The sequence below is a fragment of the Arctopsyche grandis genome, chromosome 12 (genome assembly GCF_051622035.1).
Source record: "Arctopsyche grandis isolate Sample6627 chromosome 12, ASM5162203v2, whole genome shotgun sequence".
Lineage (NCBI taxonomy): Eukaryota > Metazoa > Arthropoda > Insecta > Trichoptera > Hydropsychidae > Arctopsyche > Arctopsyche grandis.
Genome location: NC_135366.1, coordinates 13,110,181 through 13,136,661, shown reverse-complemented (window position 1 = coordinate 13,136,661; position 26,481 = coordinate 13,110,181). Strand labels below are relative to the sequence as shown.

The following is a 26,481-nucleotide window of genomic DNA, read 5'->3' as shown; positions in this document are numbered from 1 at the left end:
CATGGTCTTAGCAGACCTGATGCACTCAGGGAGGGCATTATACATGAGCACACCCCTGTGAAAAACGGTAAACGGACTATTAGTCATATGTGAACCAGTCACAGGACAACCGGTCGCTCTAGATCGGTCACACGTGATCACCCGTCACACTAAATCTGGTCACACCATAAAACTGGTCACGAGAAAACTGTTCACACCCGAAAATTGGTCACACCCAAAAATTAAAAATTGGTCGAATTTTTGGGTGTGACCAGTTTTTTCGTGACCAGTTTTAGGGTGTGATTAGTTTTCTCGTGACCAGTTTTAGTGTGACGGATGATCACGTGTGACCGATCTAGAGTGATCGGTTCACATTTGACTAGTAATCACCGAACTGTGAAAAACATCCCCAGCTGTCTTATTTTTCCTTACTTTACTTACAACAAGTTTGTCTTTATTTCTAGTATAAAAACTATGTTTATCTTTATTCCTTATTATATAATCATCAAAATACTTAGGCAATAATACACACATATAAACAATTAGTTTAATTAATGAAATAAACGTCAAGTGTAATAAGGGCCAAGTATAAGGATTATATAAGTTGGCAGTAGTGGCTGTCAGTGGTGTGCAAGTGTGGTGCGCAAGTGTGGGTGCGGGTGTATGTGTGAATGTCAATGTGAATGTGTGTCAGTGCGAGTGCGAGTCGAGTGCGAGGAGTGCGTCATTAGTCAGTGTAGCGTGATGGAGAGTCGTCTCTGCCGGCTCTTCGTGTCGCCCGTGGCGACTGCCTTCGACTTCAGCCACCTCGAATCCCTGGAGCTGCGCCTGTGGAGCTGCTGTCGGCTCCAAATCCCCTCCAGACACCTCCACTAGCACCATCACCATCACCACCTTCTGACGAGTGGCTGCTCACCTGCCCCACCGACACTCCTCGTCCAATTGGTATTGTTTATTTTTATCACAACCGCTCGCTCACCTGCCCACCTGCCCACCTCGATGACATATGCGACCTGCGTACTTATCTCCGTGTCCCCTTTCAATATTTCAATTGGGCTTGGGTATTCCGACTATCGAATCGTAGATCTAATCAAAAATATTGATTTCCAATCCTAAATATGCTTCTACTGAACTTGAAAACACGTATTGCGCAATATTTATATACGACAAATGGTTGTTGTTTTGTAGCAATTATTGTTACATTATTATTATGCAACGTTCATTTTGTATACATCCTTTGGTTTATACAGTCGTTATTGCAATTCGTCTCATGTAATAGGAATCGTTAAATCGATTAATGTGCGTATATTTGTATTTATTTCATTATATATTTCAGGGAGAGAACTGTCCTGTGGAAGATTTTTTTCGAAGCTCCAAAGTTGACACCCCTGGGTATGTTTTAATTCAAATTTTTTATCTTTATTATATACTAGTTGTTCTACCCGGCTTCGCTCAGTGTTCCTCGAATCTAATAGTAAATATTCATTTGTTTTTTTATTCAATTTATTTGAATCGAAAAAAAAATCGACTCGCCGTCATATAAATTTTGACTTGTTTACGATTACCAACCAAAGCTACTTATAAACATATATTTACGTACAAATCCCTTTCGAAATTATATATTAGATGTTACAGTCGAAGTGTATTTTCACTTAATGTAATATATTCCAATTGGGACGTTTTAGGTCATTTATATTCGAATACAATTCAACTAGTAAATTTTATCTCTAGAAGCGCGAATATGCTTTCAACAATGTGCGCCAGTTGTAGTATAACAGTTGAGTTTTGACAGCTCTGATGTTTTTACGAATGCTTTAGAATTCAATAATGCGCTAATATTTGCTAGGTATTATGAATAAAGGTGATGACTACCGTGTTATGATAATTCTAAGAATGTGTTCAAAACAAAAATGTTACATTCCAACTAAATTTACTAGTCGAGTGACGTTTTCACGAAAACCCGACCTCTCTATCGTACCTGGTACCAACTTATAGTTGAACTATATTTTTAGTTGGAATATATTTTGACCAGTTGGAATGTAATTCGCCATATGATTCAATTTACGTGGATTAGAGGGAATATATTCCAAATAGTCAAAATATATTACAACTGAAAATACACTTCAACTATAATGGTAGTTGGTACCAGGTTAGATGGAATATATTACTACTGGAAGACACACTTCAACTGTAACGTATATATCAAGATGTCCTGGATCGGGCGGCACAGTCCCAGATTTGAATCGTCTGTTCCGGATTGGACTTGTAGCTGTTTCCGAACATGAAATACATATGTGGAAATATTTTATATGTGTATAGGTTACAGTCCAAGTGTTCACGGATTATCGATTATAGTTCAAGTGCTAACAGTCAAAAGCTATCTTCAAGTAGACTCCCACCAGGTGGCGCATGAAACATTTAAGCTGTCAAACCGTATTTAAAATGGCAAATCCTATCGAAACTGCATTACAACGTTGCTATTATTCCCATTTCCGTTGATATTAAAAATATCGCAACCAGGGCAAGCATAAATACATACTTAAGAGGATGGCACAAAAGATTGATAATACTTGAACTTATGCCTAATAATTTGAATAAATAGTTCGTTTCTCAATTTATTCTTTTGTGTACACTATAACTAGCCAGAATGGTACGTGTATCAATAAACTAGTATGTTCATGATCGAACGAAATGCACACTTAGACTGTAACATATATGTAAGTTGCAACGAAATATATCTGCTTAATAATTTGTGACTTGAATTCCGGATATATAAAAACCGCAATAAAATTCAGCATTTATCTACGATTTTTTTTTCATTTTTATTTTGTTTGTTGATAAAAATTTTCCGTAATTCGACCCACATATTTTCACATGACTCATTCGAGTGTATGTAATCTTTCGTTTAGTTTATTTTTGTACCTATACTTAGCGGTCACGCCTTGAAAATGAATCCAAACAGTAAAACTTGATGATAATTATGTATATTCTGTGATAGTATGACACTCATGTTTGTTACAAAAAAAGGCTTGGTTGTGTATAACGAACATTAAACATATTTAGTATTTGTATATACATTTAAGTCACAAAGGTTGAATTTAATTAGGGAATACTTTCATGGAAAAATGATATAATAGTAATGGATTTTTTTAATCATATATTTCATACTAGCTGAATTGCCTGGCATTGCTCAGGCTTGTTGAAAAGGCTTTGCAAACGAAAAAATTAATTGCCAAAGTGCATACGAGTTAAAATAAGTTGGGCACCATTGCACTAGGTCACTTACAATTACGTCAAATCTTTAGATAGAAACTAGTCATTAAAAGAGTATTCTAAAGTCACACCCCTGCATAGCATATTGTAATATCTTTATCATTGTGAATAGTTTACGGTATATAATAAATGAAATAGTAAAAAAAATTGACTTTATTATTTCAGCGGGGGTGGAAATGATCGCAACGGATACTCCTACCCGTTTTAGTGGTCACACCTTAGATAAAGCGATCAAAGCGAAGGTCACACTTGAAAACTACTATAGCAATTTGATCTTACAACATTTGGAAAGAAAACAAAGGTCTGTTCATATACTTTAAATTAATGAATTACAATTAGTCTCACATTCCATGTATATGTAGTATTTTTAATTTATATTGTTGATGTTTATTATGCAGATTAACTAAATTAGAAGAATCTTTCAAAGCAGAAGACTTAACTGAGGCCCAAAAGCAGGAGAAAAGGCTTCAACATGCGCAAAAAGAGACGGAATTTTTACGACTTAAAAGGTCCCGTCTTGATGTCGAGGATTTTGAATCTTTGAAGGTGAATTAATGTTTTTAAAGCACCTTTAAATATAGTATTTCTTCTGAAAATTTTCTAAATGTGCTAAATTAATAGGTAATCGGACGTGGAGCGTTCGGTGAAGTAAGATTGGTGCAAAAGAAAGACACCGGACATGTTTACGCCATGAAAATATTAAGGAAGGCCGACATGCTCGAGAAAGAACAGGCACGTACTCACTTTTAACTAATTATAAAATTAGATTATTGCTATAATACTTGTCCAAATGATATTTTTGATGTATTATCTAAATAGTCAATGAGTTTGCATGTCTCATTGGGCCACATCAAAGGTTGAAATTTGTAAAAGAGTTTTAGTTTTAACAAAAATTGATTCACAATACGGCTATTCAAGCTTTGAAAATGGCTAAATATTCAAACGGGTAATTATTATTTTACAGGTTGCCCATGTACGAGCAGAAAGAGACGTCTTGGTAGAGGCCGACCATCAGTGGGTGGTCAAGATGTTTTACAGCTTCCAAGATCCGATGAATCTCTATTTGATTATGGAATTTTTACCAGGGGGTGATATGATGACTTTGTTGATGAAAAAAGACACGCTCAGTGAAGATTGCACCCAGTTTTACATGGCAGAAACTGCATTAGCCATTGCTAGTATTCATAAACTCGGTTTCATACATAGAGATATTAAGCCTGATAATTTATTATTAGACGCTAGAGGTCATATAAAGTTAAGCGATTTTGGGCTATGCACTGGGTTGAAACAGAGTCACCGTACCGATTTTTACCGAGATTTGTCAAAAGCCACTCCATCAGATTTCAGTAATTTTTTTTTTATCTTTTATTAAAAAACAAGTCAGATTATTTAAGGAAGGTTATTTATTGAAAAATGCCTTTTCAGTTGTTACCAGCGGTAGTCCGATGGATTCTAAACGCCGTGCTGAGTCATGGAAAAAGAATCGTAGAGCTTTAGCTTATAGCACTGTGGGTACACCGGATTACATAGCGCCTGAGGTTTTCCTGCAAACTGGCTATGGACCTCAAGCAGATTGGTGGAGTTTGGGTGTAATAATGTAAGACTGAATCAATGTGTTATTGAGTTTGATACATCACATATTCAAATAATTTCAATTAATTATTATAATTTTTATACAGGTATGAAATGCTTATCGGATATCCACCATTTTGCTCCGATAACCCCCAGGAAACGTACAAAAAGGTGATGTCGTGGAAAGAGACCCTTATATTTCCACCTGAGATTCCTATATCTGAAGACGCCAAAGAGACGATTATGCGCTTCTGTTCAGAACCAGATCGCAGGTAAATTATTATTAATACATAAGATACGTTTACGCTACTGTATATGTACGTATATGTTTGTATTCAATGGTTTATTTCAGATTGGGAGCTACAAGGGGCATTGAAGATGTGAAGTCTTCCGTTTTTTTCAACGGCGTAGATTGGGATCACGTTCGTGAACGTCCCGCTGCAATACCCGTCCAAATTAAGAGCATAGATGACACGTCTAACTTTGACGATTTTCCCGATGTTAAATTAGAAATTCGTATGTGTCTAGGTCTAAATAATTTTTTTGTAAATGTATGGCTATGGTATATTAAAATAATTTTTTATCAAATTTTAGCTACTGCCCCTATATCTCAAGAGAGTGAAGTGGCTTATAAGGATTGGGTCTTTATTAATTATACTTATAGGCGATTTGAAGGACTCACTCAACGCGGCACGTCAATGAAGAAATAATTTATCGCTATTTAATATTTTATTATTGTTATTCGAAAATTTTCTTTTTTATATAATTTTAACCATGTACTCCCATAGAATAGATATTAACACGAGCTCTGTTATAACTTACACTTGCAAGAAGTTCACATTAACAACAATTGCGATTTTTAGATGAAATTTTAAAAAAATGTATCAATTTTATAGTTAAATAAATGTAATGTATCAATCTATTATTTTTATTTTTGATTAATATTGATTTATATATATTATACATTGTTGTTGCTACAGATGTGACTTGTAAATACATAAAACAATTATAAGTGTATTCTATGGCATTTTTTTTTAATTACTCCTTCAATCTCGTTAAATACGGAGCAATTCTTTTCCAAAGATTTCAAAATTTCTGCTATTTATCAATGTTAACTTTACATGTGGATTTTTCAGTCAGAGTCGGAATTTGGACTTCGATATTTAAATCATATTAATTTAATTTTTTTTCATAATGAAAGAATATTGAGTTTCGAACGAACATATGGTTTATGTAGACACGCTATTTAATATGACGGGCGTGAAAGAAGTAAAGTGGATCCACCAACATGCTCGAATCGGTGCAACCGAGGTTTGACCGTGTCGTAGTCTCCACAATATATGTAAAAGAAACCCACATAGAAACATATTAAAGAATTCATAAATTAAAAATAAAAAAAAATTGAACAGTTTTAATTTATGTATAATTATTACATTATATAATATTATAATAATATTACATTATATAATGCTAGAATTATATTGGTTCGTGAAATTACGAGTGTATTTGTGTAACTGGCAATGTTCTTAACCCTTTGTAGCGCGAGATTTGAAACAAAAAAAATGCACATGTTGCACAGATTTTTTTTTTAGTTAGTAGGACAGTATAAACCAGAGAAATGTAATATTAATAGAAGTGGCTTTAGGTGTCCTTTTGTTGTCAAGTGACATTCTGTCCACGGACGGATCTAAATAATTGTAGCATCAGTCGTATTTGACGCTTGGTGTTCGACGTCTGTCCGATAAAAACTTCTCTGTTTGTTTACATTACTCGCAAGATGGGCAAGCATTGGTAAAAATTGCACAATACATTCAAAAACACACAATAAACAACATGGGATACATTTTTATAAGTAAATTGATCCGATTGTATTCCGTGCGATGTAGCGTATTTATAGAGACGTACCGCGTAAAATTGACAACAATTATTTATTCGTAAGGGCCCCTCTATTCTTATTACATCTCTCTGGTATAAACCTCTGTACTTCAAATAGTTTTAATTTTTCGAAGTGGTATAAATTACATCCCACCATGCAGCAAAAGATAAAAAAAGATGGGCCATTTTTAATACCGCTATGCTTCAAAGGGTTAAATATTGTATAGGAAAATGAATGTTATTTTTTTAAACCAGAGTCGGAGTCAAAATCGTGTTTTTATTAACGACTCCACAGCTCTGGAAATAAAAAATAACAGTTTTTCTTCTTTCTAAATAGCTTCTAGATTTTATCAACTACATACATATATAGTTGGTACTAGATATTGCATTGCAGAACCATTGGTAGCACTGACTGTCAGATGGCCTGGCAGTGGTGTGTAGCGGAACTGTCAGTGATGCGCTCGTGTATTGATTTATTATGATGGAATGTCATTTATGTTTACATGGCGTGTCAAATTTAGCTGCTGTTCCCATTTTCGATCAACTCGAGTCATTGGAGCTTCGTATCTGGAGCTGTTGTTTAGACTTTAGAGTGTGATCGCGTCAGTATTGCCAGTGCAGAAGAAAACGGCTTGGCAACTATTATCGGTTCCGTGATTACTAGTCAAATGTGAACCGGTCACACGTGATCACCCGTCACACTAAAACTGGTCACGAGAAAACTGGTCACACCCGAAAATTGGCCACGAAAAAACTGGTCACACCCAAAAATTAAAAATTGGTTGAATTTTTGGGTGTGACCAGTTTTTTCGTGACCAATTTTCGGGTGTGACGGGTGATCACGTGTGACCGATCTAGAGCGACCGGTTGTCCTGTGACTGGTTCACATATGACTAGTAGTCCGTTTACCTTATTATCATACGTACCTATACAATATTGAGAATTTTAAACAATCATATTCAGTACACATTAAAATATAAAAGACATTTACCGATATAACGTAATAACGTTTACCAACCACTTTTTTGAGTTGCTTCGCTCGACCGGTCGACAGTGCGCAATAGGCCTCAAGTACTTGCTTAACGACGAGTCGACGAATCGATTTTAATTTTTTCTATCTTTCGACTTCTCATCCAGTCACTTCCTTGAAGTTTCTCTTCTAGATACAATATGAAACAGCATTTAAAAATTCACACTGGAGAAATGCCCTACAAATGTAAGTTTTGTTCTAAGGCATACGTCGGAAAATATGCACTGAAAGAACAGATGTATTGTCATGCTGCAGTCGGTGAAGTATCTCAAAATTTTAACATGGATATGAATCTTTATGGTGATAATCCTTCATTCGTTTGCGATTTTTGCGGAAGAGAATTCAAATTGAAATGTAGACTGCGACGGCATATACTATCGCATACTGGAGAAAGACCCCATAAATGTCACGTTTGTTTAAAGTCGTTCATTTCTAAAGGTCACTTAACAAATCATATGAAAGGTCACACCGGAGAAAGACCGTTCAAATGTCAAGTCAGTTCTAAGGCCTTTAGTACGAAAAAAATTCTATCGAATCACATGTACGTTCACACTGGAGAAAAACCGCACAAATGCGAAAGCTGCATGTAATCGTTCGTGTCTAATTACCACTTGAAACAGCACATAGGAGTTCACACTGCAATCCAGGGTAAGCATACATACATAGAGGATGGGACAAATGGTGGAGAATACTTGAACTAATTCGTTTATCAATTTGTTATTTTGTGTACACTATAACTGGTCAGATTGGTTCGTGCATGAAAAAGGTAGTATGAAATGTACACTTCGACTAAAAAATGAAAAATTTCATTTGTATATTATAAAAAAATTCGATCATTATCGAAATAGCTTGAAAATTAATATAATTTGACGGGCTGAAAACCAGACAAGTGACATTTTTAAAAAATTCTGGTTTGAGTGCTAAAATAATAGCATATATGAAATACTATTATTTTAGCACTTAAACCAACTTTTTTTAAAAATGTCACTTGTACCAGTCTGGTTTTCACCCCGTCATATATTCAAATAAAAGTGCAACTTTTTAAAATAAGATTTTTTTTCACTAATTAAAATGTCTTCTAATTTATATCCGAAAACATAAATCAGAAAATCTACACTTTTATTTAATTCTTTGATTCGATGCCCCAAATCGGATGTCTGGGGCCATCTCATAGTTGCCCCCCCCCCCCCTCATGTGTTCTGCCCCTCTTGTTGCTATGTTTCTTTTAAATAATTTATGTATGTGATACACATGTTTTATTTTTTATTATTACAAGAAACCAATAATTTCCTTGTACATACATATGTAATAGTGAAAATATTTATATTATAGTAAGGCCAATATGAGGCGTGTAAGACCAAATTGGTGTAAGGCCACTTTTCTTCATTACGAGAAATATCTCAAACATTAAATAAAATGTTTTGTGTTTTACAACATTTAAAAATACTGGTGGCTTTTAGTAAGTTTATTATGCCTTGTCGTAATATCGAATTAATTGATTATGATATTGAATTAAAAATAGTGATAATGAAATAGTGTTTTTGGAACTAAAAATTGGACTTCCGCCACTTTCAAATATTACGGCTCATATGTTGAATAAGATACAATAAATACAACAATAAAACATATTCATTAAATTGGAAGCTTTGTTTGAATTGCGGTTTATAAAGGTTAGTTATGTTATTAACGATTTGACCTTTAAGATGGATGAGGTCAAAATTGTCAACAATAATTGGCAGTCTAATTTTATCGTCGGTATTGTTATATATGACTAGTAGTCTTCATATTGTGAATTCGCAATGGCGTTTTATAAAAAAATTTTGTTGTTAATTTCCATAACAATGACGGTATGGATAAGTTATAAAGTACACCATGCTTTGTATCATGTTCCACCAGTGCCCAATATCCCGCTAGATCAATATTGGGGACCAGGCGATTCTCCCGAAACTCACGAAACATCAATCAGGGAATATAGGATCACTTTTAAACCTGAGGTAAATTTAACATTGTACGATAATTGTCTGAATGATATATGAAAGAAACATTTGATATTATAATTACAGGTTGTGAAGGATTTATTAAATCGACTTGAAAATACAAATTTTTATACAGAACCATTAGAAGGCGTCAGCTTCCAAGATGGATTTAACAATAATTATTTGAAAGAAGTTATAGAATTTTGGAAAACAAAGTATAATTTTAATGAAAGGGAAAATTATCTAAATAAGTATCCTCATTTCAAAACTAAAATTCAGGGTTTGGATATTCATTACATGCATGTTAAACCAAAGGTCACTAAAAATATCCGAGTTTTACCTTTGTTATTATTGCACGGATGGCCTGGAAGTGTGAAGGAATTTTACGGTATGATACCATTGTTAACGACGCCTCGGAAAGACTACGACTTTGTATTTGAATTGATCATTCCAAGCCTTCCAGGTTTTGGATATTCACAGGTATAAGATATAAGAGCGGAATGATATAACATTTATACAGAATAATTAATGACGTGTAATGTTTAGGGATCGTCGAGACCAGGTTTAGGACCGACAGAAATGGCTGTCGTGATGAGAAACCTCATGGAACGTATTGGCTTCGATAAGTATTACATTCAAGGTGGGGATTGGGGCGCAGTGATCACTTCCAACATGGCCGTACTTTATCCAGACAAAATTTTGGGCTATCACACTAATAATCCTAATTCTGCGACAATGCTAAGTTACATAAAAATATTTATAGGCAGTATATATCCCCCACTTGTTATCGACAAGAAGAACGAGCACAAGCTTTATCCACTCGCAAATATATACAATTTTTTAAACAAACAGTTAGGCTATATAAGTATACAATCTACAAAACCGGACACAGTTGGTGAATGAAAAAATTTATTTAAGAGTTTATCTAAAAATATGTTGCAAAATAGTATAATAATTTGTATTCGATAGGGATTGCTTTGAAAGACTCCCCAGCAGGGTTAGCAGCGTATATAATAGAAAAGTTCTTGATTTGGACGAATAGGAGTTGGGTTGAGTTGAATGATGGTGGTCTCATCCAATTGTACACACTGACTGATCTCTTGGACAATGTGATGATTTATTGGACAAGCGGATGTATAACGACGTCAGTACGACCTTTTTCAGAAATTTTCAAAACATTTCCAGCTGATATCGAAAAGTGAGTTTTAAATTTAATCAACTTAAATATAATGTCAAGTTATTTAAACATAATAATTTTCGGATAGGATACCACTTACGGTGCCGACAGCCTTGGCCGTGTTTGAGTATGAAGTAATCTATCCATTGGATTGGATATTGCAACAAAAATACATTAACATAGTGCGGAAGTCGGAATTTGATGTTGGCGGCCATTTTGCTGCATTCGAGGAGCCCATTTTGCTTTCGGACGATATATGGTCCAGTATTCCTAAAATTGAAGCATTCAACAAAGCGAAAAATTTGAAATAGGTAGAATTGCAATTAATAACATTGAATGAATATGTAAAAATATTTATTGTGTATAAAAATAAATATATCAATAGATTGTTTGACAATCTTAAGAAAATGGAAGGACATAACTTACGATGCTATTTGATAAATGAGGCCTTAGTCACTATTACGACAAAACGCAAAGGACATGTCATAATATTAAATAGTAACTATTATAAAGCATTGTTTCTTTAAATAATCCAAAAGTGAAAAGTTTATTTTAAAAATAACACATTTTCATTGTATCCTTTAACTGTAAGCACAATTAGATTTCATTTTTTTCATTTGCATGATAAAATATTTATAATACTTTTAAACAAATTCTTATAATACAAATTAAATGACACATGATGGATAAACTGAAGTTTGTTTCAAGAATTTCAATTTAAAATTTCAGTTTATTAAATTGATTCAAGTATTGTCTGTAATTGGCAAATTTTAAAGGCTTTTCCTGTAACCACAAAGCACGCCTATTGCATTTCTAGAGTGCTTCATAATGGATTTAACAATATATGACATTAGATTTTGATCACCAAGGTCAAAAGGTACATTTTTTTAAACAGAAGATCGAGAATAATCACCAAGCTAATATAGTCAGGTACATGAATCAATTAATTTTATTTAGAAATCTGTACTTAAATACAGTATAATTTTGCTCGAGGGTAGAAAATTTTCATATTGAAAAATATTGACTAGTGTTGGTTTATGACGCTTGTGTCAAACAAATTTTAATTAATAAGAAAATAAATACATAGATATATACTAACATAATACTAATAAAAGATTATGGAAATCACATTTGAGATTCTTGTTGATCACATTTCAATTCATTGGCATGTATTTTGAACATACACTTAATAATTTTAGCAGACCCATTTACCCGAGGGTACAAAATTACAAATGCAAATATAATATACAAATGTGAAATGTTTGCCGAATAGATTCACACTGATTATTTTTTGATTTCGATAATTTCGGATTGATCATTTACATAGGAGAATATGAATATGAACATTTCACATGTATATAAATAGTAAAAATATAAAATTACACAGAAGGATTTTGTGTATACTTAATAAACAACAAAATCAAAAAAAAGCTTATTTAAAAATAGTTTCAGCACCTGGATGTGGATTGTCTCTCACTGATTCGAGTATCGGTTGTACATCGCCAAGAAGTGGTCGTTGGCAGGGTTCTGCTGCCCAGCATTTCTCCATTAACAACCAACAGGTATCAGAAAAGTTGGGCAGTCGTTCCGGTCTGAGACCTATAAAATTTAGACGTAATTAAATAAGATTTCTATACCCAAATACCATTATAAGGCAAAAATTTAAAATTACCTCGTTTTACACCAGTCCAAAGTTGTTCCTTATTTTGAAAACGCTCAAAAGCTGCCGGAAGTCTTACATTTCCAGAACAAACATACCTGAATATGTTAAATATGTATATATAGGTACGTTTAAATATGTACTTTATATGTGTATAATTCCAACTCTACATTTTCTGGAGTTACGTATACATACAGTAAAACTTCGATATAATGGACCAATGTTCGTTAAAGCTCAAAATTTGTTATATATGTAATTGTTTCTAGACTCATCTATACTATTGTTGCGTAGGGGTGAGTTCGGGGATACAAATGAAAGGCTAAAGTCGCTTCACAGCATTTATTCTACGACTCGGGAGGTCCACACAGAACAGTCGCTCGCTCGAGAATGTCTGATCAATCATGTGTACCTCCTTTTAAAGGACAAATTGCAGAGCACAGTCTCTGCGATTCGCTAGGCTTCTTAAGCGTCATAATTGTCAGGATAAATGCAGATCCAATCAGGCCAATTAGGTCTGTGAGAACTCCAGCGTGTCTATTATCTGGACACTTACCGGTCCAGTGAGCTTAATATGGCCCATCTATTGTCTACGCACGAATTCCATTAGGTTTTTATACACTGTAGACTTATCGAAAAAGTCAGGTTCAGATTATTTGAAAGAGATCCACTGTCTACGTTGAACGTATCTGATCAATTTATCTAAATATTAAAACATGCAGTCATTCTCGATAAGAAGTTGATCACAGAAGCATAGCATAACAGGATCTTTTAATCAATTTTCGCCCAAAGTCCATTACATTGGGGTTTTACTCTATTTTGTTTCATACAAAAAATACAGAAGATAATATTAATTACCAGAATAGTATACCAAATGCGTAGACATCTACCGAATTATCGTATGATCCTGATAGCAATTCTGGTGCCATGTGAACTGGCGTTCCGACGATAGAACCGGACATCATTGCTCCCGGCATACAAAAGCCAAGATCCGTTAACTTAGCCCTATTGTGTTCGTCCAAAAGGACATTCTTTAATTTAATATCACGATGAACCAGACCCTGGGAATGAAGATATCGAATACCTACAACAAAACAGCTTTATTTAAAAAACAATTCACCTCCGATTATGATCATGTTGAACAATTTAAAGACACACCTTCGACAATATCAACGGCAATTTGCATACGATGACTAAACTTTATTTTACCAGGTGACAAAGCACATAGTAAATCACACTTCAAACGTTCAGAGATTAATAAAACTGAAGGATTTTCTTCAGCATATGTATAATCTATAACTGACCCCCACAATCGAACAATCCTATCATGTATTGGTATGTTTCTATGAAAATTATCAATTGTTTATATATGTATGTATGTACATAGATATTTAATGTATATATGTATGTAAAAGAATATTTGAATATTACCTGGTTTGGAAAAATTCCATGGCCAACTCGTTAAAATGTCTATCGTCTGGCGGTACTACACTCTTCACAGCACATGGTTCATATCCCGCCCAAGATCCTTTCACTGAGAATACGATGCCATATTGGCCACGTCCAATTTCTTTACTGATTCGAGGTAAACCAAATCGAACGTAGTCTCCTAGCGATGTGCTTTCTAGACAGAGTCGAGCAAAGCGAGGTGCGTGCAGTTTACGTACGTTGAATTTGAGTTCTTCTGTTTCTACGAGACGACTATTGTGATGTTGATCAAGGGAATACAATGCCGATTGGAACTTTTCGTGAGATAGCTTTAGTTTCTCTTTAAGCTAAAAAGATAGTTTTAGTACAATCACATTACAAATGACAATTAACGGAAATTATTGGAATGAGTCATACTTGTGTTGATATTATTTTTTCAAGTTTAGATGCACTGAGAGATTCAACCGTATCCAAAGCCATTTGTCGTCGCCATCGTGCACTTTGCACGCAGCAAGATTTGTTATTGCTTGGTAACAAAGCCAACCTAGAATGAGATTTATGTATTTATTTATTTAAGAATACTTGGGAAAGGCGGCATAGCCGATGGATTCAAGGGGTTTGTTAATACAAAAAATTCAGATGTGAATGTGAAAATTCAGAATTTTCGCATGATCACAGAACTTCATCTATTGTTACTACGTACATATATATATATAGATAAAATAAAAATTTATACTGCTAAATATTAAATAACCAATAGCATGAAATATGTGATGTGCAAAATTGTATTACCGATGAAAAAATCTTCGTAGATGATCTACCAGAGCGTGTAAGAAAGAAAATGAAGCACAGTGTTGTAAATCCACTGTCCTGGTCACTAATAAAATTTGCCTTATTGCTTCTGATGCCGAACGTTTACCTCGACCCTCTTCTAATGAGTCCAAACACCTGTAATTTATAGATTTAATCAATGAAGAAACATACAAATGTCCTAATTAAACAAAATAATATATGTATAAACCTTTGCAAAGTTCCAAAATAGCTATGTCTCATGCAGTCAACAAACTTCACCAATTGAATGCTGATATTTCTACTGATTTTCGACAAAACCATTCTTTGAACATCCAAAGATGCTTGTTTGAATGAAATCGTCGAACTGCGCGAACTTTGTATATTCAAAACTTTAACGTTTTGGAAAACTCCATTATTTTCGTTTCCCAAATGACAGTTGCCGATATTCGGTAACCGAGTAAACGTTTCTTCGTTAGCTTCGACAACATCATCTGTTGGGGGCATTGATGGATTTACATCGATCGCTGAATTAGTGATGATATCATAGTCATTTAAGTCCACATATTCGGCGTTATCTTCCACATTAGATGCTGCATCGATAAATGGAGTTTCGATTTGAGTAGATGAGCTTTCTCCATCGTTTGGAACATTTTCAGTGTAAAACACGGATGTCGGCATTGTGAGATTGATGCAATCCGAACTGCTGTGACATGAAGAACCTCAAACAAATAATATAGAAATAATTTAACTAACATACAAAATTTAATAAACCTATCATAATAATTTATATATACTTGATCCAGCCCAGTCTGTGGAATTTATATGATTTTTCATATCTTGGAGAACACGTTGCATTATTGATAAAAGCTCTTCGCGCTTTTCACCATCAGAAAATTTATTGAGAAGGGTCTGAAAGCGTTTTGTGAATTAAATACTCCTATATGTATATATGTAATTAATAAATACAAATGTATGTATGTTTATTATTTTATTTACTAACATTGTATAATTGTTGTTCCATTTCTGATACATATTTAATCTTTCTTGGAATTATTTGCATTTCTCTAGCCATATCGAACGAAGAAAGAATGAATTGTTGTATTAATGTATTGTGCATCTGAAATTGCCATTTTCTTAGTATATGTGTAAACGATGTAAGCATTTCACCTTTAAATTTTTATAATCAGTACCTCGCTAAGTTTTTGACAATCATTTACTACAAAACTTTGAAAGCATGACCTGGAAAACTTAACAAGATGACGAATAAAATCATTCCTTTGAAATATTCCCTCAATAGGTTTAATAGTTTTGGATTTTTTGACGTCATTATCAGATGTACTTGACGATAACTGTGACGTGTTGTCATTTACAACGATCCCTTGACCAATAAGAGATTTATTGAGAAATGGTATGGCTGAAATATAGTATAATCAATTTATAACAATATTGATATAATATAAATACAAAGTCTACATACGTATATGTACTTACACAATAATTCTAATTGTTGCACTACTTTGGCGAGGAAAGTTTTCTGTCTCATCAACAAAGTGTCATCGTTCGGGCTAAACTGTTGAGATTCTTTTATAATGTCTGTATCTTCGAATTTTTCTTCAGAGGATGTGTCAGAATCGTCAGAAGTGCAACTCAAGTCAGGTTGCAATGAAGTTGAAGTTGAAGAAAACGAAGAATTTTCACAGGTGAAGAATGAAGATGGCGATGCAGTGTCAACTGAATCTTTAGAATAGGTTTTTAAACCATCATTCAAGGGTTGGATTTTTGTATTCGGTGAGATTTTTTTATCCAACAATTTTTCAGTACTGTCAGAAAATAGTATGAATAAAATTTTTGTGTTGGAATGTAGTTCAAATATTTGACGCAGATCTAAAAGGTTCTAAAAAATAATATAATATCAACGAAAAAGATTGATACAACTAAACTGATAACTTAAAAATGTAAAGCATACTTCTTCTCCCAGCAATGGAAGATCCTGACTAGCCACTTTGATAGGACTGATATTTCCATCACCTATAGTTTCAGTTTTATTCCTTTCATTGACACTGACATTAAAAGTAGTATCTATAGTTTCTTTCTTATTAGCATCACAATTTAACTCATCGCTATCAATGTAAAAAGTCGAAGCATTTAATTTTACTTTATCTTTACTTTTATGCGTATTCACATCATCATTTTTTGGAGAACTGCAATTTGGTTGTCTCGATACGTTGTCATTTATTTTGACAGTTTCAATCGATCGCAACTCATCCAAAGAGTAAAGCACAATAGGAAAAACATTATCTAAAAGTGTATTCCACTTAGAGTAAAAAGCTTCATAATCTCGCATAACATTTCCAATAGAATATTCGTAAGACACTCTGTGATTTAGCGAAAGTTCTCCAAGGTCTGGCGGAACGAGTATTTGAATACCGCTTTTAAGAAGACGATTGTTTAGTTCAATATCCATAACGGTAGACAGGTCCGAAGTATTATTTCGTCTCAAAGTCTGTGAAAAATAAAGAAGATAAGGCAACTACGTACATATTGATGAATTTTACACAAATTTAATTGTTCGAATGAATGAAATGCATTCAAAATCTAAACCTACCTAGTATAAATAAAATGACATTTGAATATTATCATCACCTGAGATGGAATTTGATCCCAGTTAGATTCTAATGAAAGGTTTGGATCGACGACTTCAAATTCAGTTCCAAGACTTAATCTTATTTGACGTTTTTCACCATATTGCAATCGGAGCTATAGCATATTAAAACGACAAAGTTTTCATAAAATAAAAATAGTATGTTAATATAACTAATAAATTTACGTCATAATTACCCATCTCCAACTATTTGATGAAGATTTTGAATGCAGCGGTAATATATTATCTCCGAGCAGAAAATTTACAATTCGAGCCCTGGCTGTTCCGAGAACTACATATGCTGTGGGACGAAGTGCGCCCTCAACAGATATTCTTATTGTTTCAGCAATGGCCGACTCTAAAAAAAAAAAAAACAGCAACAAAAGAATTAAGAAACCATTTACATAAAGTTATTATTTTCTGTGAGATAAATCGATTACCGAGTGGGAAAACTTTCAAATGCGTTACATCTCGAAGGGCTTTTTGCGTATCGCCAAGTATTTTGGAAAGTCGTCTTCTGTGTTCATTAAATCTTTTCACCTCGTGATCAAGTCCATCTGCAGGGTCAGTGATATCTTTGGGACCCCGTTTTGCCATCTTGCTATGATATTTCATCTAAATTAAAAAAAAAACTAAGATACATACAAGTGGAGAATACAGCACAAGTTCACAATTGAAAATTATAAAACATTAATGGTGTCAACAATAATGATATCGATAGCTCATATCAAATGAAGTATTTTATTGTGTGAATTGAAATACTGATATGTACTGATAAAAATTTAGCTCATTTGTTTGCGAAGTAAAACATAGAAAAGCCTTGTAAAAAAGGAAACTAGAAAAGGAACCTGTTAATTTATTTACCATGATTGCGTCACGGTTATATATAGAAAATAATTCATGTAAATTTTATGATGTGATTCACTAACAAACGTGTTACACCATCATTAACATAATTATGCAATATTTGCACTATACGTTCTGTTCAATCACGTGGTCAGATATTTTTAGCAAAAATGTGAGAGTATATGTAGCAAAATAAAATGGACATCAATCTTAAACTATGGATTTAAATAACCAATTAGATGTAATAAAAGTTTTGGGATTATAATTTCGATCATTCCATTATACAAAACGAAACAAATGTCTAGTGATGCTTGTTGCATTGTATAGAGTCGGGACACGTTAGATGTCTTTGTAAAGTGGTGGATGCTGAACATTACACGGACTGCAAGACGCAGGAATATCTCAATTCTCAAAGAACTTTTAGTTTCAGACTTTTTACAACATGTAATGATTAATGATTCTTTCCTATTTTGGCCATATTGCTGATGTGGAAAGTAAAGAAAGTGGTAGTCACTGGAAAATTAGAGGAAAGGCGAGCGAGAGGACGGTCTACCATAAGATAGTCAGACCAAATAAAATAGCTGACGGAATCTTCCACCGGGTGATGTCAATAATCAATGACGCTGATAATTGAGCAGACAAGGAAGAATTTTGTAATTGAATTATAAAGATTCATTAAACTGAGATGTCAAAAAATGTATCACAAGGGTGTTGGTTCTATTTGAAAGAACTCTGTCTATTTCAGATAGTGTGCTATTATTTAAAATTTGAATTGAAACCTGTTAGATATGGATTAAGAAACATTTGTAATGGTAGGTAGGATTGTAAGAAAACTGAATTGATTTAGGATTTTATAATTTGTAATATATTTTCAAAATATTCAATCTACCTACCAGTTAATAATAGAACAATAAAAACAAACATATGTACATATATAATGTTTAAGGATCAATTGAAGGATAATAGTAGCAGGAAAGTAAGCGGTCGAGTAGATGGATAGTGTAAGTGGTAGAGCTAGCGGTCAAGTTTGTTTGTGTATTGCTATTGCGTGTGCGTAGGTGTGTGTTGATGATGCATACTATATTTATATATATACGAGTACAAAACTCGATGAGACGATGATGCTGAGCTCTGCGAAGATATTTATTAAGATATTAATGAGAAGGAAGAGGATAAGTTTGGAACCTCACCAGACATTGATGATCTTATTAGACCGGCTTGACGAACCCCACCCGCCACTTGCACTAGACTGACAACTGTCAGTGTCAATTATTGACCAGTGCTGCCAATCCTAGTACTTGTATTTACATTTAAATTGACACATTTTTCTATCTAAAGCCAAAATATTGCCTCAATTTTGAAATTGTGATTGTAATATTTGATGCGTTCGATCAACAAAGCATGAGTCAACTGCTTTGTATGTACAGTTGATTGCGAGGCCGTCTAAATGGAAAATATTTTCCGTCTGTAATAAGCTTGATTGAAAATATAATTTGTATTGTAACTAGTGGCGGCTCGTCTATATGGGCTGTGGCGCTGCAGCCCTCCCAGTATATTAAATATGCATGATATTTTTATCGTTCATATTGTAGTCTGCGGCCGCAGTGGCGTGCGTTGAAATTCTCTCTCTTTTTGTCGTACAGCCTTACTTAATGTGCACGAACAGGATACAAGAGGAATAGCCTGTTCCTCTTGTATCCTGCTCGTGCACATTAAGTAAGGCTGTACAACAAAAAAAGAGAGAGAATTTCAGCGCACGCCACTGTCTGTGGGGCTGCAGGCCTACTAGTTTAGTACATATACTATATGCTATTTTTGTTTGCATTTGATCACCGCTAAGATCAACGAGCGGTTTTGGTGCAAACGATCGAAAAGCGCCAGACAGATAAACTGGATGGCCGCTTTAAACGCAATTCTCGACTTCACAAATGAAAAATTGCACATCAGATGACGAGTAACCTTTCGATGTGCACAGATGCAATTATTAAAATGGTAATTATTAAAATTGAGTTGGATCTTTCTGGCGAGTTTTTAATAATTTAATAAGGAAAAATTCGGAACTAAAGTATCAGAAGCACAAGACGTATACAGGGTAGGTATGTCGGGACTTCGGGTAGATTTCGCTTAGTGCAAGTGCGAGCAGTGCGCACGCATAAGGTACACGTGTTGTTAATCTGTGGTTCAGTCTATCTAGCGCTTTTCGATCGTTTGCACCGCATCGTCAACGAGCTACTACAGCCCGATTCATCTCTGCAGACCCTCCACTGGGAATTCTCACGAGCCGCCACTGATTGTAACCCTGCAAAAAATGTTACACCACTCAAAAATGTGGAAAAAAGTTAGCTTTCCTACTGAGCATTGCACTCAGGGTTTGATTGATATGAGGGGAGGGAGACACATATACAAATATTTGGTTCAGTGATTATTCCGCAAAAAGTGATCTCGCGCAAGTCACTAAAATCTTGATTACGGAACATCTGGCACCCAAAAACTCCATCAATCGAAAGTAATCCACACGAAATATTGTACTAACGAATACTCGAGTGCCAGATGTTCCGTGATCGAGATTTTAATGACTTGCGCGAGATCGCTTTTTGCAGAATAATCCGTTTACCAAATATTTATACTATAAATCCAATCAAATTCAGTAAGAGGTTATAATTTTCTTTACAAATGATAAATTTAACTTTATTTTATCATAACAAAGCTTTTAAATTACTTAAGAAGTGTGTTTTTGATATACAATTACACTTATGTACTAACATGTATGTTGGGAATCTTTAGTTGAAGAAGTAACGGCATCAAACAAAGTGAATATATATAATATATGTACGTAGGCGTATTATCATTATACTAAACCTTATTTAATTGGAATATGTAATCTGTGGCTGATGGTTTGTCTTCCAATGTCCTGCCTATTGTTTAATTCGTTAAGTCATTATCTTAGACTGCTTCACTTCCCTGCCTGCTAAATATAATGTATACTTACTTATGTTATATCATAAAAGTATGAAAATTATTTTTATACAAGGTAAATTGGTTTCTTGTAATTTTCTCAATTATTAAAATTACTTATTAATTGTTTGGTAAAACCCCGAAATGGAAGCGCTTACAAGCATTTCTTAGATTATTATCACTTTACTATTATAGTATGTAAATGCTAGGATTTACCGATTTTCGGGCTTTTAGAGCAATGTACATATGTATACACATGCATATATTGAAATTTGAAAATTATTAACCTAAAATTCTCGAGACTTGTTTGCTTAGCTTTTCGGTGTATTCCTTCGTCGAGTTTGTATATAAACAATCGGTCTCCGTGACGAGCCCGAATATGAAACGCCGGAAAATGCAAATATCGGAAGGCAAAGATCGAAAATCGAAAGATCTTAAGTCGAAAGATAAAAAAAAAGGTGCATGGTCAACGGTACATACTCACTTAATTTGCGCGAGCAGGATACAACAGGAACAAGAGGAACAGGCTTTTCCTCCCGTATTAATGTGCGCGTGCATATATATATATATATTTATATATATATATATATATATATATATATATATATATATATATATATATATATATATATATATATATATATATATATATATATATATATATATATATATATATATATATATATATATATATATATATATATAAATATACGAAATTTCGTATATGTATACACATATACGAAAATGTTTAACGCGGTGAAAAACTTATTTTGTTTAGTAAACATTAAAAAAATATAGCAAGAATTGATTTTCCAACGTTATTTTTTTAAACATTTTGAAGATGTGGCTTAAAATTCTATGAATGACACAATATGTCTCGTAAGTAAGTTCATTTGAAAAAGAATTTGGTATAATTATGTATTTACTTCAATGTTTGAATTTCACATTTTACAAAATTAAATTTGTGTTTTAATTATTATAATAGCGATGTTTTGAAAAATGTGTAATAAAAAACGTATAAAACAAGTCTATAGTTATCACAAGCGCATTCAACAGTGCATGGATACTAATAAATTTTAATACATTATTAATAATAATTATCAGTAAAATAAAACAATAAATGTATTTATAAACGCGTGTAATTTATGATGATAAAATTACAATGTTGAAATACGTATAAACTCTCAATTATGAATTTGTAAACTGTACTCCGATAAGACAAATCGGTAATTGGTTATTAAAATTCATTGACTTTATTTTATGAAATAATTTTGATCTATTTTTTTAATAGTAAATTCGATGATATAGTTGAATAAAATTTCAAATGAAATTCATTGACATTTTCTAAAGAATATAAATTAGAGGGATTGGAGGCGTAGGGAGTAAAACACAAATAATTATCAATATATTTAATATGAAAACAAAAATCACAATTTATTTAAATGTATTTTTCATTCGAGCGCGATAAATTTCAGTTACTTTTCAGCTGAATCCTGAAACGCAGATTGTTGTATTAATATTAATTATCATTGTGATGGCACACACTAAAACTAGACGAAATTTGCGATACAATGGAGTTTCGGAAAGTTTTGATTTCAATAGCATTACTAATTGTAACGACCACAAAGGCCGCAAATGGGAGTCCCGGATTACGTGCGGTCACCCTACGCTATACATGGGGAAATCTACATTTTGACATTTTCAATTATTAGCCGAATGGTCACTTTGACCTCGGGACGACATGGGACTAAATAGTTTCAAATATTGATTTGCCTGAAAAGACCGTACCAATTAAATTACTATCACGCTGTTTATTCCCCGGTGGATAAACAACATCATCCTTTTATCCAACGTTATTCTCTTCCTTCTTCTTCGTCAGAAATAAAAAAAATTATACAGTTTTGCTAAAATTACTTTTAAAGTATCTACTAGGAAAGATGTATTCTTTTGCTTTCATAATATTGCAGGAATTTATAAGTGGAAACCTTCATAAAAAATCTGTGTTTTGGAGCATTGTTCACATATTGTATGTTTCTTATGGAAACATTTGAGCAAATCTTGAATATCAAAGACAGAAGTCTGAAGAGCATCATCTAAAATCCATTAGTGCTAAAAATAAATGCAAAAAGATATAAAGAAAATAACAATCACGCAAATACTATTTTTTTTAAGGTAAAACAATACCACAATTGAATAGTTTGTCGATAAATTAACCGAAAACGGTTAAAAGCTGGTATAATTTAAAGAAATTTATGGAATTTTTGATATCGAAATACGGATTATCATGGATTTTTTTGTTAAATATGAGAAAAATAAACTGAAAATGTTATATACATATATATTATATATTATGTTCTAAGATAAGCCTTACAGTTATTGTAACCAAAGGTCTAAATTATACTATAGAATTATTTCTTATCAATAAATACGAATAAAATTGTTAATTTATTTAAGTTTCGACCATTGTGGCATTATAGGAATCACCACAATGGTCGGAAAAAAATACAGAGAGATGAGAAAAATAAAAATATATACATAAACAAAAATCCATTTATACACAATCATAAAAAACTAAAGCACTATAATAGTAGTAGATAAAACTACGTACATAGATAAAGTAAAAAATTCAAATATTAAAATACAAAGTAGGGCATGCCTTGCACCTACAGCCAGTACCAATAAATAAGAACCAGCTGCAAATATGTACAAAACATCCTTGCGAGACCCAAATGGAAGAGAGAAGATAAAAATTCTACTCATGCCAATTCAGTTATGAAAAAAAGGATGAGCGCAGGCCACCAGATAGATAGGTTAAAAAAGTCTCCGACAATCTACGCTCAATAAGGTGGAAAATATTACATTCAATGTGAGAAAATTATAAAGGCTTGAATCATATTCTATATCTAGCCCGACTATAAAGGTAAAGACATACTGAGAGGTCGCGGTACGTGTTTTTTTTTATATAGTTTTGCACATGCAAAAACAATGTTGGTATGCCAAATTTTGACCGTCGCGTCCCATCGCATAGTTCTCCTAGTGTTTTCGGTGATATTTTATCCTTGTATTGACACAGGTTTAACAGTGATTCCAATATTTGAAGAAATTTGCCGAAATAATAAGATCGTACGAATTAAAAATTACATGAAGATACACCTTTCACAGGTGGAGTCCACGAACGAGTCCCGTCTCGCATGGTATGTGCTCTTACCATAAGACGAGGTTTTTATTAAAAAAAAGCAACACGAAAATAGGGGAGTCACTTTATATTCAAGTCTCAAACAATCTAGGTACTTTCTCACATTGGACTTTTTTTATTGTGTTGCGTTTATATATTTTTCATCGCTAAAAATATTATAAATAACCATATTGAAACACGAACAGTTTAAAAATATCAAATTAATCAAGAAATACGTAGGAGATATGATTATAGTTTGAAGGTTGTGGTAGGATACTTTACTGTTATATGCATAGATATTTTGTTTTAATACATATTTATCAATAAAATTTGCATTTTTTTATAATATGTAATGGGATAAAAGTTTTGAACAAGAGCAGATTAAAAATGGGGGTCGCATTATAGTCGGGCGAATAAGGTGAAACGAAAAAATTTCGATAAATTCAAAGCAGGAATAAAAATAGTCTGTTAAATATTAATTGTGTAAAAAAAATAATGCATATACCTAAAGAAGAATCATGTATATACATGACTTTGTAAACGTGTCCACGGATTAAAGTAACATAATACAATATATTGTATGCGCATGTCATTCTACAATAGTTGAAGCATGAAATGGAAAACTGAACGAATGACAATCAACACAGCCTTTCAGGTTGACGTTGACTTCTACGCGCGCCCTTCGAAATGACAAATAAATAAATAAATACAAAAAATTAATCGACCCGAAAAAGTATTAGTGAACACACAAATTAATAAACAAAAGTGACCATTATATTAATTCAACCGAAAAAAAACAATAATAATAATTGTTCCATAAATTAAAAAGTTATTACATCAAATTTAACAGTGTTTTACATAATCATGTATAGTTCATCGCGTTGCCAATCTAATTAAGCTACATATACACATGTATGTATGTAGATGTATCTACAATAAGAATCGTTGAACTATCAGTTAGTTTTATTGAACCTCTCATACACACATATGTATGTACATATGTATGCAAGTATTCCGCGGTGCTTTTAAGGCTTCTAAGCCACACGGTAAAAGTAAAGCATGACGTTTTGACAAGAACTCCACAATGGTTATATAAAAAGTGAACAACTGTCACACATTCCATCTGCGAGGTGAGTCTTGCACGTTTTTAATAATTTTAAAAGCAATACACTATTAGTTTCTGCTCGTAAATTACAAAAAACACGTGAAATGGTCACAGTATGTACATATATAATGACACAACATATGTATGTAAAAATGAGTGATAGAATTGACCGAACTCATAGAAAACACGATTTGAATATATAAAAATGAATATTCAAATGTTTCATGTATGTACGTACATGTATTAACTTAAAATGTTTCGTAATGTCTACCGAATATATATTTATTTCATTGTAAAATGTTTATTTGGATTTCTTTTCAGTCTACATATGAATACATAAGAAAATTAATCCAATCAAAAATTTCACGTTTGGTTTATCGATTTGTTTTTTTTTATGAAATAATAATATACGATGTTGTAAAAATGTCAATCGCATGACTTAAGAATAAAAGCATGCGTATTTAGTTACCTCGAAAAAAGTGAATTTTGAAATTTGAAAACGGTTTATTTTGAAAGAGACGTTCTGTGTCGTCTGGAGTTTTTTTTTGTAATAAAGTCCATTAAAGTAGGTGAAAATTGTAAAGGTGCTTTAAATCCATCTCATCATATATGTAAATGGAAAAATTTTACATTAAATAAACCTCACATATTTCAAAGGTATTAAAAAAAATGAAACTTTGTCGCGCGTACACCAAACATTATGTTTTATATATACTATTTAATAAATATAATATTATTTTTAATTTTTTTAATATTCTATCGATTAACGGTCTGGTCAAATTTTTTTTTAGAATTTTTATATTAATTTTTACGAATTCCTCATGATGCAGAACATCTTTTTTTGTTGAACAAGTTGTTCCAAATTCGCTGTTTTCAATGTATCCTAATGTTTGTACATACACTTTAGTAGTTTTTCTGAATAAAATTGCACTATTGTAGATTTTGTCACTTGGAAAGTAAAAATAATAATAAAAAAATATTAAATTATAATAATCTTACA

General features: G+C 32.9%; 4 protein-coding genes across 9 annotated transcripts in view; 2 read left to right on the top strand and 2 right to left on the bottom strand.

Annotated features, from left to right (window-relative positions):
- LOC143920309 (myogenesis-regulating glycosidase-like) overlaps positions 1-26,481 on the bottom strand; it is a 950,780-nt gene that overhangs the window by 238,334 nt on the left and 685,965 nt on the right. The window lies entirely within an intron of this gene.
- Positions 616-5,851, top strand: LOC143920548 (serine/threonine-protein kinase tricornered-like). The gene is made up of 10 exons (XM_077443461.1): positions 616-924; positions 1,316-1,371; positions 3,418-3,553; positions 3,651-3,798; positions 3,874-3,984; positions 4,217-4,598; positions 4,678-4,849; positions 4,932-5,096; positions 5,177-5,340; positions 5,419-5,851. Exons 3-10 carry the CDS (start codon positions 3,429-3,431, stop codon positions 5,532-5,534), a joined length of 1,383 nt encoding a protein of 460 aa, XP_077299587.1. The 5' UTR covers positions 616-924; positions 1,316-1,371; positions 3,418-3,428; the 3' UTR covers positions 5,535-5,851.
- Positions 9,571-10,907, top strand: LOC143920438 (juvenile hormone epoxide hydrolase 1-like). Its single transcript, XM_077443326.1, has 4 exons — positions 9,571-9,723; positions 9,793-10,185; positions 10,252-10,447; positions 10,675-10,907. Exons 1-4 carry the CDS (start codon positions 9,571-9,573, stop codon positions 10,905-10,907), a joined length of 975 nt encoding a protein of 324 aa, XP_077299452.1.
- Positions 9,783-19,657, bottom strand: LOC143919898 (dual serine/threonine and tyrosine protein kinase-like). Of its 6 annotated transcripts, XR_013261285.1 has the most exons (20): positions 19,437-19,657; positions 17,841-18,015; positions 17,598-17,758; positions 17,403-17,516; positions 16,726-17,262; positions 16,251-16,653; positions 15,950-16,173; positions 15,760-15,876; positions 15,554-15,668; positions 14,989-15,478; positions 14,760-14,915; positions 14,385-14,511; positions 13,971-14,314; positions 13,698-13,882; positions 13,398-13,623; positions 12,555-12,640; positions 12,338-12,481; positions 11,309-11,467; positions 10,983-11,152; positions 10,600-10,890 (listed from the first exon to the last, which is right to left on the bottom strand). XR_013261285.1 is itself a non-coding variant. In XM_077442470.1 (19 exons), the coding sequence occupies exons 2-18, from the start codon at positions 18,013-18,015 to the stop codon at positions 11,022-11,024; spliced, it is 3,735 nt and encodes a 1,244-aa protein (XP_077298596.1). In that variant the 5' UTR covers positions 19,437-19,657; the 3' UTR covers positions 9,783-10,890; positions 10,976-11,021. The 6 variants fall into 6 exon arrangements, 5 of the variants coding, with proteins under 5 accessions (XP_077298596.1, XP_077298597.1, XP_077298600.1 ...); XM_077442470.1 differs by lacking the exon at positions 11,309-11,467 and having other exon boundaries at positions 9,783-10,890; positions 10,976-11,152; XM_077442471.1 differs by lacking the exon at positions 11,309-11,467 and having other exon boundaries at positions 10,596-10,890.